Source organism: Mustela putorius, unplaced genomic scaffold (assembly GCF_011764305.1).
Source record: "Mustela putorius furo isolate JIRA1106 unplaced genomic scaffold, ASM1176430v1.1 tig00003974_pilon_pilon_pilon, whole genome shotgun sequence".
Taxonomy (NCBI): domain Eukaryota; kingdom Metazoa; phylum Chordata; class Mammalia; order Carnivora; family Mustelidae; genus Mustela; species Mustela putorius.
The window spans coordinates 763,342-778,495 of NW_025422117.1; the positions used below are offsets into that span (position 1 = coordinate 763,342).

The window sequence follows — 15,154 nt, forward strand, 5'->3', positions numbered from 1 at the left end:
CAATCCTGCCACCTTTCTTTAGGTCTCGGAGCTCCACCAGTTTAATCTGTGCTAAATCCTGCTCTTGGCCGAGGTCACCGGTTTGACTCTCACGTTGGAGAACCTCCCACAGCACCCTGGTTTGGTCCTGATGAGGGCAGCAAGCCCAGAAGGCTAAAGCAGCGCGGCGGCTCCCCCACGTGCTCCGCAAGCCGCAGCCCAGGGGGCGTCGCCGAGCCGCGGGGTGGGCAGGGTCGGCTCCTCCCCTCCGCCCCCAACGCTGGGTGCCTGGATCCCGAGCGCCAACTTCTGCAAAGTTCGCCGCCCGGTGAGAGCACGTGGGCACCTGCGGGCAGCCGGCTCGGCCTACCCCCCTCCATCGGACGCGGCGGGCGGCCTCGCCTGGCGCCGCACGGGGGACGCGCAGCACCGCCGCCCGGTCCCGCCGCCTGCACTCCCGGCTCCCGGCGGCGGCTTCAGCAGCAGCCGCCGCCGCCGCCGCCGCCGCGCGGCCCGGGGGGCGGGAACGGGGCGGGCCGCCGGCGCTCCGCTCCCGGAAGCGGCGGGTTCTCGGGCTCCCGCCCAGGGGACCGGCGCGGCCGCCGGAGCTCCAGCATCCCCGCCGGCGCCTCCCGGAGCGGCGCGACCCCGGCGGCGAGATGCTGCCCGTGTACCCGGACGTGAAGCCCAACCCGCTGCAGAACGCCAACCTCTGCTCGCGCGTGTTCTTCTGGTGAGCGCCCCGCCCGAGCGGCCGCATCCCCCCGCCGCCGCCGCCACGCGCCTGCCCGCGGCCGCCGGCGCCTTCGGGGGCTGGAGGGGGGAGCGTCGTGGCGGGGGGGCTCGGGCCGCCGGCGCCGCGCGGCTTCTGGCCGCGGGGGGGGCCACCCCACGCCGGCCGCGCGGTCCCCCGCCTGCGCCCTGGCGCGCCGGGCGGGCGGGAGCTGGGCTGGGGAGGGGAGCCGGGGACCTGGTGGCGCGGGGCTCCCAGGGGGCCCCTGCCTGGGCGTCGGCGGCCTCGCCAGCCTCCGGGGTCTGGGAGGAGGACGGGGAGGAGGAGGAGGAGCCGGAGCGGCCGCGGCAGCCGCCGCCGCAGCAGGGGTTGGGGAGGGGGAGATCCGAGGCCGCCCCGGGAGAAGTCCTGCCCACAGGGAGCACCGCCTGGATCCCCCCGCCTCCAGCCGCTGCCGCCTTGCCCCGCACCGCGCCGGGATTCGCCCTTCTCGCAAACCCGAGCTGCACCTTTTCCTTCCTAAGCAAGCAGCTTCTGAACAGCCTCCTTTATCTAAACCGAGGTCTAAGTCGGGCCCTGGACCGTTGCCACCCCCCACGGCGTCCCCACTCTTCCGATATACCGATCTGCCCTACGTGACCCGGAGCTGCACACTCCGCCGGCTCCTGTGTTCGTGACCACGTCCTGCTGTCTGTCTCCCTTTGTCCGCGTGCGGCTCACACCGTGTGTCCTGGGATCTCGTGGGGGCAGGTTTCGTTTCATTTTATTTCATGAATGGGAACACTGTTCTCGAACACGGTCAGCGTTTGTCTGGGACACACGTAACCACAGCTGGAGTACGGTTTTGGCACAGCCGCTTTCCCTTTTGCAATTATTTCCATTTCCACCTTGGAGGACCAGCTCCGGAGATGGGGTCCTTGAAGCCTGTGGGGTCGTCTCCGGATGTCTAGGCTTTGGAGAAGTGATCCGTGGTCTTCATGCGGGTGGTCCGGTCCAGGAGTCCTATCACCCAAAAATCACTGGAGGGTCCCCGAGCTGGGAGAGGACGCAGGTGAAAAACGGCTCAGAGAGGTGACGCAGGTGGCCGGTTTTCCATGTGGTAGCTGGGACCATGAACTAGATGGGCCCGAACCTGTGGGCTCTAATTGATAATTAGATAATTGATAATAGATAATTGATAATTAGATCTTCAGTTTCTTGACCCTAAACTAGCCCTCAGGCTTTAATCGTTCCCATATTCTGATATTTTAACTTTTTTTATGGGAAAGCCTAGGAGATACCAAGGGGGTGAGCTCTCTCTCAGGCTTGTTTTGATGGTGGCTTATTCCGTGTGTGGGGACCTCTCTTGGCCCTTTGGCCCCCCTCTTTTTTTTTTTTTTTTTAAAGATTTTATTTATTTATTTGACAGAGATCACAAGTAGGCAGAGAGGCAGGCAGAGAGAGGGAAGCAGGCTCCCTGCTGAGCAGAGAGCCTGATGCGGGACTCAATCCCAGGACCCTGAGATCATGACCTGAGCGGAAGGCAGCTGCTTAACTCACTGAGCCACCCAGGCGCCCTGCTCTTAAGGAAAGAAGAATTTGGGTAGAAGAAGGAATTTGGGTGTGGTTATCATAAATAGTAATGAAGTAGGCAAACATCTCCTTAACTTCAGGCTAGGGCAAGGAACTCTGGGAGCACTTTCTGTTTATGGGTTTTTCACAAGGTGTGTGCATGAAAATGGGCCGGTGAGGACTCAGATTGATGACTCGGGTAGGCGCTGTTTCCAGCTTCCCCCTTCTAGGGAAGGACCTCTGACCTCTGTCTTGCACCTGATGGCCTGGGATCATACAGCTGTGTCTTGGTAGAGCAGGATCCCCCATCAGGCCATCTGGCCCTGAGCCCTGTGTTTGCACCTGCTGGACTGAGCCACTGCTGTTGGGATCCTTGTTCTTAAATGCACGGAGAAGGCTATTCCAAACATGCCTTTGTGCTTGTAGGATGGATCTTTTTTCTTTCTTTGTTTTAGGCCTGATTTTCTTAAAGTCATTGCTGTTGGGGATGAGCTGGTGGACGTGAAACCTATCATGCTTGAGGATGTGTGTCTAAGGGCGGCTTGAGGGCGGCTGTCCTCTAAGCATGGCCCTCACACCTTCGGTGGCATCACCATCACCATCACCCAGGCGCTTGTTAGAAATGCAAGTTCTCTGGCACCCATTCCAGACCAGTTCTGTAAATTATGTAGAAACTTGGGGTGGGGGTGAGGTTTAAGCCTGTGCTCCAAGTGATTCTGATGGAAGGTTGAGCCTGGCTTACGACGCCCACTGGCATTGTTATTCCAGTTTTATAGTTTTAAAAAAGGGGCAAGTCTTTTGAGGTTATCTGTTGACCATGATTACCATCCTGTATCTGTTGACCTTCTGCATGTCTAGAGATTTGAAAATCTGAGGCCGCCTTGGTGATTTCCACGTGTACCCGGATGTCGGCGAGAAAGTTGAAATGAGTCCGGGCAGGAAGGGCTGCCTGGAGACAAGGCCCACCTTGCAGGGAAAACCTGCATCTTCTCATTGGATGTTTACTTTTCTTCTCAAATTTCATCTGCTTTCTGAACTTGTGAACTGGTAGCCCTCTACTCACAGGCTGCCAGGAACGAGCTTTATGGAGTTCTACACACATGGCCTTAGCGGGGTTTTGGTGGGTTTTGGTATTTCGACATCCAAGCTTGAACTTGGGTTTAGGAGGAGCTGTACACAATGGGTGTTGGTAATTGTTGCAGAATTTTGGTTTATTTTTTAAGTACGCTCCATGTCCAACGTCGTGCTTGAGCTCACCACCAAGACTTGCACACTTGACTGACTGAGCCAGGGAGGTGTCCGTGTTTTGTATTTTTCAAAAGAATATGTATAAGATTTATTTATTTTCTATTTTAATTTTTTTTTGGTAAGATATTTAAAGCTACAGAAAGAGAAAGGAATATGGATGACTTATTTCTGTTAGCCAGGTAAACCTGCTGATGCGTTGGTTTCTTAGTCTTCCCCCTAAAACTCACAAAACACACACATGCCTTTTCTATAAAACCAAAAAGTTATTCTTCCCCTCCCAAATAGTTTTGAATCCTGATCCCTTCTTAATTAATTATTTATTTATTTTCCCTTCTTAATTTTTTACGGCTAACATTTATTCATAGCATTAAATCTTCAAAATGTGGTATTTAACAATTATAATTTACTTCCCTTTTGTTGAATACTGTTTATTTCTAATTACGATGTAATGCAGATCCATGCCTGTATATTTTGGTGCGTTTTTCCTTTTTCTCTGTAGCCAGAAGTGGAGTAACTGGTGAAAGGCAAAATTTTATTTTCTAATTTTGGACCAACTGACCCTCAGTGGTTTGCATGTATAGCTCATTGTCAACTTTAAGGACCTGAATTACTTTTTTTCCTAAGTCATGGATTAAGAATAATATCAGGGTTTTAATTTGAATTTGATTTTGTATCTTTGAATTGTGTATTGGACTTTTTTCCTGTGAGGTCTTTATATGTTTGAAAAAACTTGTAATAGTGCTTATTTTTTGAGATTTTCATTTGACTCTTAATTTAGATCAGAAGTTTTTTTTTTTTCTTAAAGAATTTTAAAAAAGATTTTAAAACTTATTATTTTTAAAAGTTTTTATTTATTTATTTGACAGAGAGAGAGAGATCACAAGTAGGCAGAGAGGCAGGCAGAGAGAGAGGGGGAAGCAGGCTCCCTGCTGAGCAGAGAACCTGATGCGGGACTCGATCCCAGGACCTTGGGATCATGACCTGAGCTTGAGGCAGAGGCTTAACCCACTGAGCCTCCCAGCCGCCCCTAAAATTATTTTTAATCTCTTTGTCCAATGGGGGCTCAGACTTACAACCTCAAGATCAAGAGTTACACACTACTGACTTAGCCAGCTAGGTGCCCCTAGATCAAAGGTTTTAAATTTCTAGATTATTGAGCTCTTCTTTCTGGTTTTTCCTGTTGCTTCTGTAATATATCTTTTTTAGATTCCAGCATCCTCTAAATCTCCGTAAGCATTTTCTTATACAAAGTCCACTAGAATTTCCTTTTGTATTTGGTATTAGGCCTCTTTTTTTTTTAAACAAAACAGCCCATTTTCTTTTTTTTTTTTTTTTAATTTTTTTATTTTATTTTTTTTTATTTATTCGACAGAGAGAAATCACAAGTAGGCAGAGAGGCAGGCAGAGAGAGAGAGAGGAGGAAGCAGGCTCCCCGCTGAGCAGAGAGCCCGATGCGGGACTCGATCCCAGGACCCTGAGATCATGACCTGAGCCGAAGGCAGCGGCTTAACCACTGAGCCACCCAGGCGCCCCAAAACAGCCCATTTTCTCATCATGGTTTATTGACTGATTCTTCCTCTTTCCTGTTATTGGAAACAAGTGGTGTAGGCTTATCCAGCTGGTACTAGATTGTCCTGTCCCCTGAGATGCCCTGGACGTGTCCTGCTCTCCTGGTGCACAGCTCCCTGGAGATGTGCTCCTGGTTTCCCTGTCTTCCCTCTCCCCGTGGTTAGCCGCTCAGGACCCGTTCCTAGAGAAGGCTTTGGGCCACACGCATGCAGGCCACCTGAGGGTGGCTGTGTTCTCACTCCCCTGCCACTGGTTCAGTCTGTGAACTGTCACTTTGGAAAGCCAGTGCTGTTAAGTCTCCAATCTGACTGCCACTGGTGTCAGATTGGAGACTTCCAATCTAAGAGGTTTGGTTTTGTCATTTATTTATTTTTTGGCGATGTTTCAATTATTTACTTGAGATGTTTCATTTTAAACTGGGGTTTTGCACCTTTTTAAGAATGCTTTTTAAAAAAAAAAATTAATTTCTTTTTTTAAAATTTTATTTGAGAAAGAGCCAGAGTGTGTGCCTGTGCCCAAGCAGGAGTTGGGGGGAGAGGGAGAGGAGAGGGAAGCGAACTTCCCACTCAGCATCTCATAGTCTGACACAGGGCTCGGGTCCCAAGAGCCTGAGACCTTGACCTGAGCAGAGAACCTGATGCTGAAGTCAGGTGCTTAACGGACGGAGCCACCCAGGCTCCCCATGAGATTTTAATTTTTTAAGTAATCTCTATGCCCAACGTGGACCTCGAATTTACAATCCTTAGATTAAGAGTTGCAAGTTTTAGTGACAGCCGGCTGCCCCTAGAATGCCTTTTATTTGTTCTTCTTATTATTTTTTAAAGATTTTGTTTATTTATTTATTTGGGAGAGAGCATGGGAGTAGGGGAGAAGCAGAGGGTGAGGGACAAGCAGACTCTGTCCAGACTGGATGCCGTGACTCTGAGATCACCACCGCAGCCTGAACCAAGTCGGGCTGACTGAGCAACCCAGGTGCCCCTCCCCAGAATAACTTCTAATGTTAATCTCCTGTTGTTCATTAACAATCAGACGTACACATTTTGTACAAGGAGGCTGGCTTAGTTTTTCAGGGCCCTGTGTTTGGCTTCACCCTGTTCCCCTTTCTTTAGCATTTAGTTTGATGAGTTTTTGGCCAATTTATACAATAATTCCAAGCCCAAGCAAGATGTGGAACACCCTGAAGGTGTACTGAAATTTACTAAGCCTCTGCAATGAAATAAGTCGAGTAACAGAATATAAGTTCATCTCCTTTAATTTCTATTTGATTTTTTCTGTCTGTTTTTACACAGTTCCGCATCTGCTCCATGTGAGTAGGGTTAACTCAACTCCTATTCATCAGGTGTATTAAGTAGATAATTTCCTTTTTTGAGTTCTCCAGGGGATCCCCTCTCCCTCTTGTATCTCCCAGGCTTGGCCTGCTCTGTGGGGTGAGGAACCCAGTGAGGTCATGCGCCCTGTGAGCCTTTATCCGAAATCTTGCCTGTCAGTTCTCAGTGGGGACAGCAAACCCTGTCCCCTAACACGAGAATGTCTCTGTGGGTTTCTTTTCTGTGTGAATCTGAAGCCCCTGCAAATGTTTTCTGTGTTTCTATGCTGATGAATTGTGTAAAGGTGGTTGCCAGCACTGCAGCGGGAAGGACAGGGCTTTGGAATGCGTTCACGTCTTCTCTTTGGCCCTGCAAATTCCCTGTGGCTACCTGTAAGAGAATGATCTGAGCCTTGAAATTGGGAGACTGGGGATGATTGTTAATGTAAAGTCTCCTAGTCCAGAGCTAAGGCCTCTGGTTGTTATGGCCAGGGGTTCCTGAAGACTGGAATGTTAAGTTTTAGATCCATTTCAAGATTGATCCATTTTTTATTTTTTTATTTTCAGGGTTTTTTTTTTTTTTTTAAGGTTTTATTTGACAGAGCGTCTGCGCACAAGCAGGGGGAGCAGGTGCCCTATTTTTAGTTTTTAACTATTTTTAAGTAATCTCTACACCCAACATAGGGCTTGAACCACAACCCCAAGATCAAGAGTCACATGTTCTTCCGACTAAGCCAGCCGGGGACCCCAAAGATTGAGCCATTTCAAGATTAATCCTTCTAAAATCTCTTTATATTATGTACATAGTGTGAGATAACTAAAAATGTAAGATAGAGGGCAGGATTAAATTTTTTTAGAAGTTAAATCTCATGTTTATCGGGACGCCTGGGTGGCTCAGGTGGTTGGGCATCTGCCTTCTGCTCATGTCGTGATCTCAGGGTCCTGGGATCAAGTCTTGCTTGGGGGAGGGTCCCTACTCAGTGGGGAGTCTGCTCTCCCTCTCCCCCCTCCCCCCTCGGTATCTCTCTCAAATAAATAAAATCTTTAAAATGAAACAAACTCGTGTTTACTTATTTCAGTAGTATTTTCCAAGACACGATTAAAAATGCAGATGAGGGTCCTTCCTTCTGGGAAGGTATTTTGGGGATCTGCATTTCAGTTCCTGCTGGGCACTTAGGGCGAAGGTGGTTAGCCCTCGGGGCTGGGTCCACTGAGACAGCAGTACTGATCGTCACTAACACCTGCTGAACGCTTCCTGGGGCTCAGCCTCGTTTGCTCGCTGTTTCAGTGTCTCAGGCAGTCCTCGGTCCTGTAAGGCAGTGCATCTCCAGAGAGGTTGGGGCACTTGTCGTCGACAGCACAGCCCGGTGGGCGGGGGGAGGTCTGCAGTGTGCCAGTTGGTGTGGTGCCCATGTCCTCAGCCCACACAGCCGCCCAAGTGCTCAGGCTTGTGTCTGCCTGGCTGTGACAGGTAACCCCCAGCAGACATTTACAGCTCAGGTCCGGGAGTGACCACGCCCTTCTCAGATGCTCACAGGAGAAGGTTCCACCCTCTCTCCATTATGCTGTCGCCCGATCTGCCCTGTGTGTTGTTGGCCATCAGGTTCATAAGGCACCAACCTGTCTGTTCCTGCTGATGTTGCTGACCTCAGATCCCGTCAGCTGAACTTGAGACATGCCCTTGGAGTCCTTCATTCGGCAGGCGCTTCCAGAATATGAATGTGTGAGACCCGAAGGGAAGGAAAGGCACAGAGGTGCGCGTCCTCCTGGAGCGTGTGTCCCTCTCCTCTGTTCCAGCCTCCCTTGGCTTTTCCTCCTCACAATGGGTTCCCCCCACCAGTCTTTCCCCTAAGATCCATGCCGTCCTCCTGTTTAAAAACCTCTCATACCTCCCAACGGCTTTCAAGAGCAGGTCTTAAGGGTGGCAACTCAGAATCCTTCAGGACCTGCCTTTTGCGTCTCATCTTCCATCATCTCTCTCACCTCCGGACTTTTCTGATGAGGTGAGGCAGATCTGGTAACTACCGGAGCCGGACTGCTGTCCCGACTGATGAGGGGCAGCTGCCTCTTGGTGAACCCCTTACTGGGCTGTTTGCCAGGGTGTGGGAGCGAATGGAGGAAAGCAGGCTGGATGCCCGTACCCTTGCCAGAGGCCCATGTGTACAGCCCTGAGCTCTAATCCAGGAGATACCGACCGTGGAGCTGCATCCCCCCTGCCTTGGAGCTGAAGTGCCTGCCATATAGATCTGAACTCTACCGCTTACCCAACCAAAGGCAAGTTTCCTCATCTGTGAGATGGGAATAATCACGATACCCATCTCCTAGGGTTGTTGAGAGGATTAAATGAACCAAACACTGTTGGTTTACCAAAATAGTGAATAAATAGTAAAAGGAAACCAGGCCACCTTCCTCTAGTTACTTAGCATTTGTAAACTAACAGTTTCGTTTGTAAATTGCCAGAGTTTATTTCCCAGTTAGAGGATGAATGTAAATTTCGGAGTCTCATGCCTTACCGGTAGGAACCTAATGGGGGGTTTGCGGGGGAGTTGGCAGCCCGAGTCAATTTTTTTTAACAGGGTTCTGGGAGACTCACACTGAGCTTTGGGAACCAAGTTTCCGGGCTCTCTTTCAGCCCTTAAAGTCCATTTCTGGTTGAGAGCACAGTGGGAGGCCAAGGGTACTGGTCCAGCTTGTAGTTTAGGTAATTCTTTGGGCCAGCATTTGAGGGCCTTTTGTGTTCCTGCATTCAAATCCATAAAAATAACATTCCTGTTCTCAAAGCGCTCACCCAGTCCAGTCTTCTTAATTCTGTCACTGGTGTCAGCTTCTGAGCAAAACAAGCCCCTAATCTTAGTGACTTAGTTAAAAAACCAAAACAAAACACACAGGAAGTCACGTTTGTAGACCTTTCCAGGTTGGTGGGAGTGGGGAGCCACCCCACACACTTACTCAGTAGCTGGTCTTTCTGTATCTTGTGGCTCGGTTCTTGGGTCCTCTCCAAGTCCTCTTAATTCAGCCGGAAAGGAGTTATTTGTGGCCGGTTTTTGTGTTCGTGGCTTGGCAGCTACCTACGACCTTGACACTCACGTTTTATCGGCAAGGTGTCCGCCACACGGTTGCCTCTACCGTTAGGTGGGCTAGAAAGTGTGGGCCATGTGTCCAGGTCGCTGTGAGAGAATGACGACACGTCGGGTGTGCGGTGTTTAGATGTGGGACTGATGCACGCGCCAATGGGGGGCTTCAGGGAGGGGTCGCGTGGGACAGGTGGGGAGTCCTCTTGGAGGGTGGACGGGCATGTGTAGGGCACAGGATTCTGGAAGGCTGGCATGTCCTGAGAACAGTGATCAGGTGTTGTGGACGCCCCTCCCCCCCCAACCTGGTGATTTTGATACTGTCATCCAGGATCACACTCCTGCCCGTTTCACCCTCCCGGCTTTCGTCCTTATCTCTTCTGCCCAGTCCTGGCCTCCATGAGCACCTCTAGTCCTTCTGGCGTTAGCTCCTAATTCCTTTCACTGGTTCCGTGGCCACTTCTGGGCCATCCTCTTCCTGGGGCTAGTTCCTGTGTGCTCTGCTTCCCCAGGCTAGCTGGTATCTGCCCTACTTCCAGGGTCCCGGAGTTATAGGGTTGGATGGGAGAGATCTTAGATCATACTCAATGCAGGAATCCCTTCTGGACATCGTTCAGTGGGGAAATTTGCTGCTCTTACTAATCTTCATTCTGGAATGATAGAAGACTGCTGTTACAAGCCAGTTTTCTTTTTGGGTAGTTTCTGCCCATCTGTATCTCTCTCTCTCTTTCTTTTTTTTTTTCTTTTTTTTTGTCAACACACAGCGTTGACTCCCCCTTCCACATGCTGGCCTTCTGGTATTCTTCAAAGACCACCCTCATGGTTCTATTTAAATCTTTTTTTGGGGGGTGGCACCTCGGCGGCTCGGTTGTTAACTGTCTGCCTTAGGCTCAGGTCGTGATCCTAGGGTCCTGGGATTGAGCCCCATATCAGGCTCCCTGCTCGGTGAGCAGCCTGCTTCTCCCTCTCCCACTCCCTCTGCTTATGTTCCTTCTTAAGCTGTGTCTTTCTCTGTCAAATAAGTAAATAAAATCTTAAAAAAAATTAAAAAAAAATATGGATCCATTAAATCTTTCAGGTATTTGTCTCCAGTTCTTAGGTTGCCTTTAAATGACAGGGGTTTTGGACCCTTTTCCATCTGCTTGAACTGAATATGCTTTGGTTTATCAACGTCTTTATATTACTGTGGCATCTAGAATTTACCTACTATTCTAGGTTTATTCTGGCCAGCGTCAGTGTTTGAAGTAACTGATCTGACAGTTTAACAACTATTTTTGAGTGCTTGCTGTGTTGGGGGAATGTTCTAAAGCAGGAGTTGGCAAACTGACCCGCAGGTCAAATCCAGCCTACTGTCTATTTTTGTAAATAAAGTTTTATTGGAACATGGTTGTGCTCATTCATTTATATATTGTCCGTGGGCTACAACAGCGGAGTTGAGTGTTTGGTACAGAGACTGTATGACCTGCAATGTCTAAAATATTTATGATCTAGTTCTTTACAGAAAATGTTTGCCCCGCCCACTACCCCATTCCAAATGTTTGGGATATATTAAGAATAGATTAAAATCCATGGGCAGAAGCAGGGAGACCTGTGGGAGATTTTTCACAGTGGTTCAGGCAAGAGGTAGCTTTGACCAGGAGGGTGATGGGAGTGGCGATGGTGAGTAGTTGGGTTCAGGAAAGAGTTTATTCGAAGGTAGAGCTGGGCATCTCGGATATTAGATTGTGGAGCTATCTAATATCTAATATGTAATCTATCTAATGTCTAATATCTAATATCTAATATCTAACTATCTAACTACCTAATAATTGTGGAAGAGACAGGCAAGGTTGCCTCTGGGTTCAGCCCGAGCCCCCGGAAGGATCGAGTCCCCATTCAGTGAGCTGCTGACGCCTGCAGGAGGAGTAGGTTGGAGAAGACCAGGAGTTCGGATTTGACCATATTCAGTTTGAGATGCCTTCCACACGTTTAAGTAGGGAGGTGGGGTACGCATTGATCGTGTGTCGGGGGCTCCAGGAAGAAGCCTGGGCTGGTGAGAACACTTGGGTATGGTGAGCGGTATGTACCGCTGGGCTGTGTTGGACACATGGACAACTGACATCACAGTCGGTGGGGTTTGTCCCCACACAAAGTTCATTTTGTTGGTCTCAGGGTCCAGCATCCATTGCTGTCGGTTGAAAGTAATGCCAGAAAGGACAGGTCTTGGAACTGTCCTGCAGGTTGTGGCTGATCCACTCGTGAGCACGGGTCGAAGATGAACTTGCCACAGGTATGTGGGGAGGTCATGTCGTCTGTCTTATGGGAGTCCAGAGGTACCTTATGTACTTGGCAGTCAGTCTGAAATCCTGCAGAGAAAGGAATTAGCACGATTTCCTCTTAATGAGCACAGCCTGGCTCTTGTGGGATCTTTCCTTTTTTTTTTTTTTTTTTTAAGATTTATTTATTTACTTGAGAGAGCACGCAAGCAAGAGCACACACAGAGGGAGAGGGAGAAGCAGACTCTCCGCTGAGCACAGACCCTGACATGGGGCCCATGCCAGAACCCTGGGATCACAACCTGAGCTGAAGGCAGATGCTTAACCGACAGCCATCCAAGTGCCCCGCATTTGTGACTTTTTTTTTTAAAGATTTTATTTATTTGACAGAGAGATCTCAAGCAGGCAGAGCGGCAGGCAGAGAGAGGGGGAAGCACGGTCTCTACTGAGCAGAGAGCCGGAAGCGGGGCTTGATCCCAGGACCCTGAAATCACGTCCTGGGCCGAAGGCAGAGGCTTAAACCACTGAGCCACTGAGGTGCCCCTCATTTGTGACTTTTAAAGCTAAGTTGTTAACTCATTGAGGGCAGGAACAAGTGTCTTTAACACCTTTATTCTGGTGCCTAACCGAGCATCTTGAACTTAGCAGGCTTACCCAGTGATTGTAAGTTATGACTTTAGCCTTCCTAATCGGAGTTTCTCTAATTTGGAAATGCAGGGCTCTGCCTTAAACAGGAGCAAGCTGGGCATTATGGAATGTTGACCTTAAAAATAAAACTGTCAGTTGTGTTACAAGCAAAAATGAATTTATATCGGAATAGCAGAAAATTGCAGGCGGGGACATTCAAGCTATAGCAAAACTGTAGGCAAAGAAGAGGAACCCCCCACCCCCTTTTAAAGATCTTTTTAAAAAAAATTTATTTGACAGAGAGAGAAAGATCACAAGTAGGCAGAGAGGCAGGCAGAGAGAGAGGGGGAAGCAGGCTTCCTACTGAGCAGAGAGCCCGATACGGAGCTCAGTCCTAGGACCCTGAGATCATGACCTAGGCCAAAGGCAGAGGCTTAACCCACTGAGCCAGCCAGGCGCCTCAAAGATCTTATTTATTTGACAGAGAAAGCAAGAGAGCACAAGCAGGGGGAACAGCAGGCAGAGGGAGAAGCAGGTTCCCTGCTCCGGGAGGAGGCTGAATGGAGGGGTCTCGATCCTAGGATCCTGGGATCATAACCTGAGCTGAAGTCAGACGCTTGGCTGAGTGAGCCACCCAGGTGCCCCTCCTGACTCCATTTTAATTAATTAGTTAGTTTTTGAAGAAGATTTTATTTATTTAGTAGAGATGATGAGAGAGGGAACATAAGCAGGGGGAGTCGGAGAGGGAGAAGCAGACTTCCCACCGAGCAGGGAGCCTGATGTGGCTCATGACCTGAGCCAAAGGCAGATGCTTAACGATTGAGTCACCCAGGCACCCCAGTCTCGGTGTATTCTAAAACTTGTGTTTTAAATATAATAAATGGATAAAATGCTATCCACTTACTTTTCGTCCCCACTTGGAATGAAGCAGGGCAAGGCAGCAGGGAGGGAATGTGGAAGTGGTGTGGTGTGTCATCTCCATGTCCCATGGAGAGGTAATCTGTTAGTAACTGCTGCAGAAATTAAGATTTGTTTAAAAAAAAAAAAAAAGCAACGAAGGGAAATGTAATTTGTACTGAGAATGGGGTCACTGTCCGGAAGCACTTGGGAAATTATAAGATGGTGGTAGCTGTATTCTCCAGAAGGTTCCTAGAAAACCCTTCTATAGCAGAGCAACGTGGCCAAAACCACCCAAGTGAGCATCTGGCACCTGCTTTATTTCTGCCTTGCTCTTGGACTCCATCCCTGCAGAACTGCGAGAGGATCAATTTTGTTACTGAAGTCACCCTGTCTGTGTATTTTGTAATGCATCCCCCCCCCTCACCCTATCTGAGGCTCCCTGCGTGTCCTGGGAGGTCCTGGTTGGAGCCAGTGTCCCTCGCAGTCACTGGTCAGAGCTGCTTTGTATCGTGGTCATTTGACCTCTATTACACTGAATTCACTAAGGACTTTGACCTCACGACCTTAGCCTTCTCTCGACCTGCTGGTTATGGACCTGCTGACTCAAATTTTGAGTCGAATTCAGGGTGAAAGTCCCCAGAACTTTTCAGTCTCGGAGGCAGTGCCCTTAAAAACCCTTCAGAGGACTTGACCCGGTAGGAGAACGAGCTTCTCTCCTGGACGGACTGGCGGGGAGTTCAAGTGTCATTCTCGCTCCTGAAACTGGATCGCGCAGGCTGGTGTCCGTTCCTGGGAGCCAGGTCTGCATCCGGGGTGAGGGACCGTCCCACGTACGTTAGGTTCTTTAAGGCGCGTGCCCCGAACTTTCTCTTTTACATCCGCATGGAAATGAACCAAGTTAGTTTGCTTCTGTGAAAGCCCCGTGCAAGTCCTTAGTGTGCCAAGTATTAACAGCTGAGAAAAAGAGGGGACCGTCGTTCTCAGCATGCTCCGAATCCTCTCTGCTTTTCCCCTTTCGCGTGCACGTAGTCCAGGTTTTTTTTTAAAGAGATCTTTTAAAGAGAATTCGCCCCCCTGAGTCCGCCAGATTAGGATCCCTTCCTCCCTCTCTGTCTCTTTCTCTCACTCTGTCGCTCTTCGGTCATCTCCGCTAGGAGCTGCTCAGAAAGGAAGCCGAAGTCTTGGAATTCCTTAAGGCTGCTTCGTGGACTCGGCCCCCCGGGAGGGAGGGATTCCTTTCCTGTAAGGGGGAGGCACAGTTTCTAGGACGGCTTCCAGGAAGGATGGGGTGCAGCAGGAAGGAGCCCCACAGAGCAGCGACTCCCACACGCTCCGCTCCGGAGCAGGGAATTTCGGCGCCTTTGAGTTCTGGGAATTGGCGTTTTTCTGTCGAGGGCGGAACAAAGTGAAGGCACGGCTCCTCCTCTGTGGGTCAGGCTGTGGGGACGGTGGTGTGGGAGGTGCGTGAGGGCTGTGGCAGGCGGGTTGAACCCCGACTGGCGAACCTGAGATCAGCCAGAGGCAGGTGGGGTTAAGCCAGCCCTGGGTCAGACCGGAGAAGGTCTGGTTCAAAGCCATTAGCGGTTTCCTCCCTCTCACAGGGGATTCCTGGCAGGAATTTCAAGGAAGAGGTAACCGTGAGCACGGATGTGGCACCCTGTGTGCGGAAGGGCCGACCGTCTGGTGCTGGGGGGAGAACGTAAGCACGGGTGAGGCTAGCATGTTCTTCCAGGATGGGGACCCCCCACCCCAAGGAAGCCTGGCGTGCTGACTCCTCCCTGTGGCTCCTCCCCGTGGCTCCTAGGGCGCTGCTGGTGGCTGAAGGTCCCATTCCACATTACCTGCCAGTGCTGTGCTTCCTTCCACCTCCTGCTTTACCTGCTATGTTCTCTTGAACCTTCTGTGTCCCCCCCCC

General features: G+C 50.1%; 1 protein-coding gene across 2 annotated transcripts in view; it reads left to right on the plus strand.

The window, feature by feature from the left end:
- The first annotated feature begins 265 nt into the window (after window positions 1–265).
- Window positions 266–15,154, plus strand: part of ABCC4 (ATP binding cassette subfamily C member 4) — a 247,332-nt gene continuing 232,443 nt past the window's right edge. Inside the window, exon 1 of one of the 2 annotated variants that reach the window (XM_045070905.1) lies at window positions 266–712. In XM_045070905.1, the coding sequence (XP_044926840.1) occupies window positions 639–712 (74 nt within the window). In that variant the 5' untranslated portion in view covers window positions 266–638. Of the gene's footprint in view, window positions 713–13,840; window positions 14,040–15,154 lie in introns of those variants that run through there. The other variant, XM_045070906.1, reaches the window with a different exon arrangement.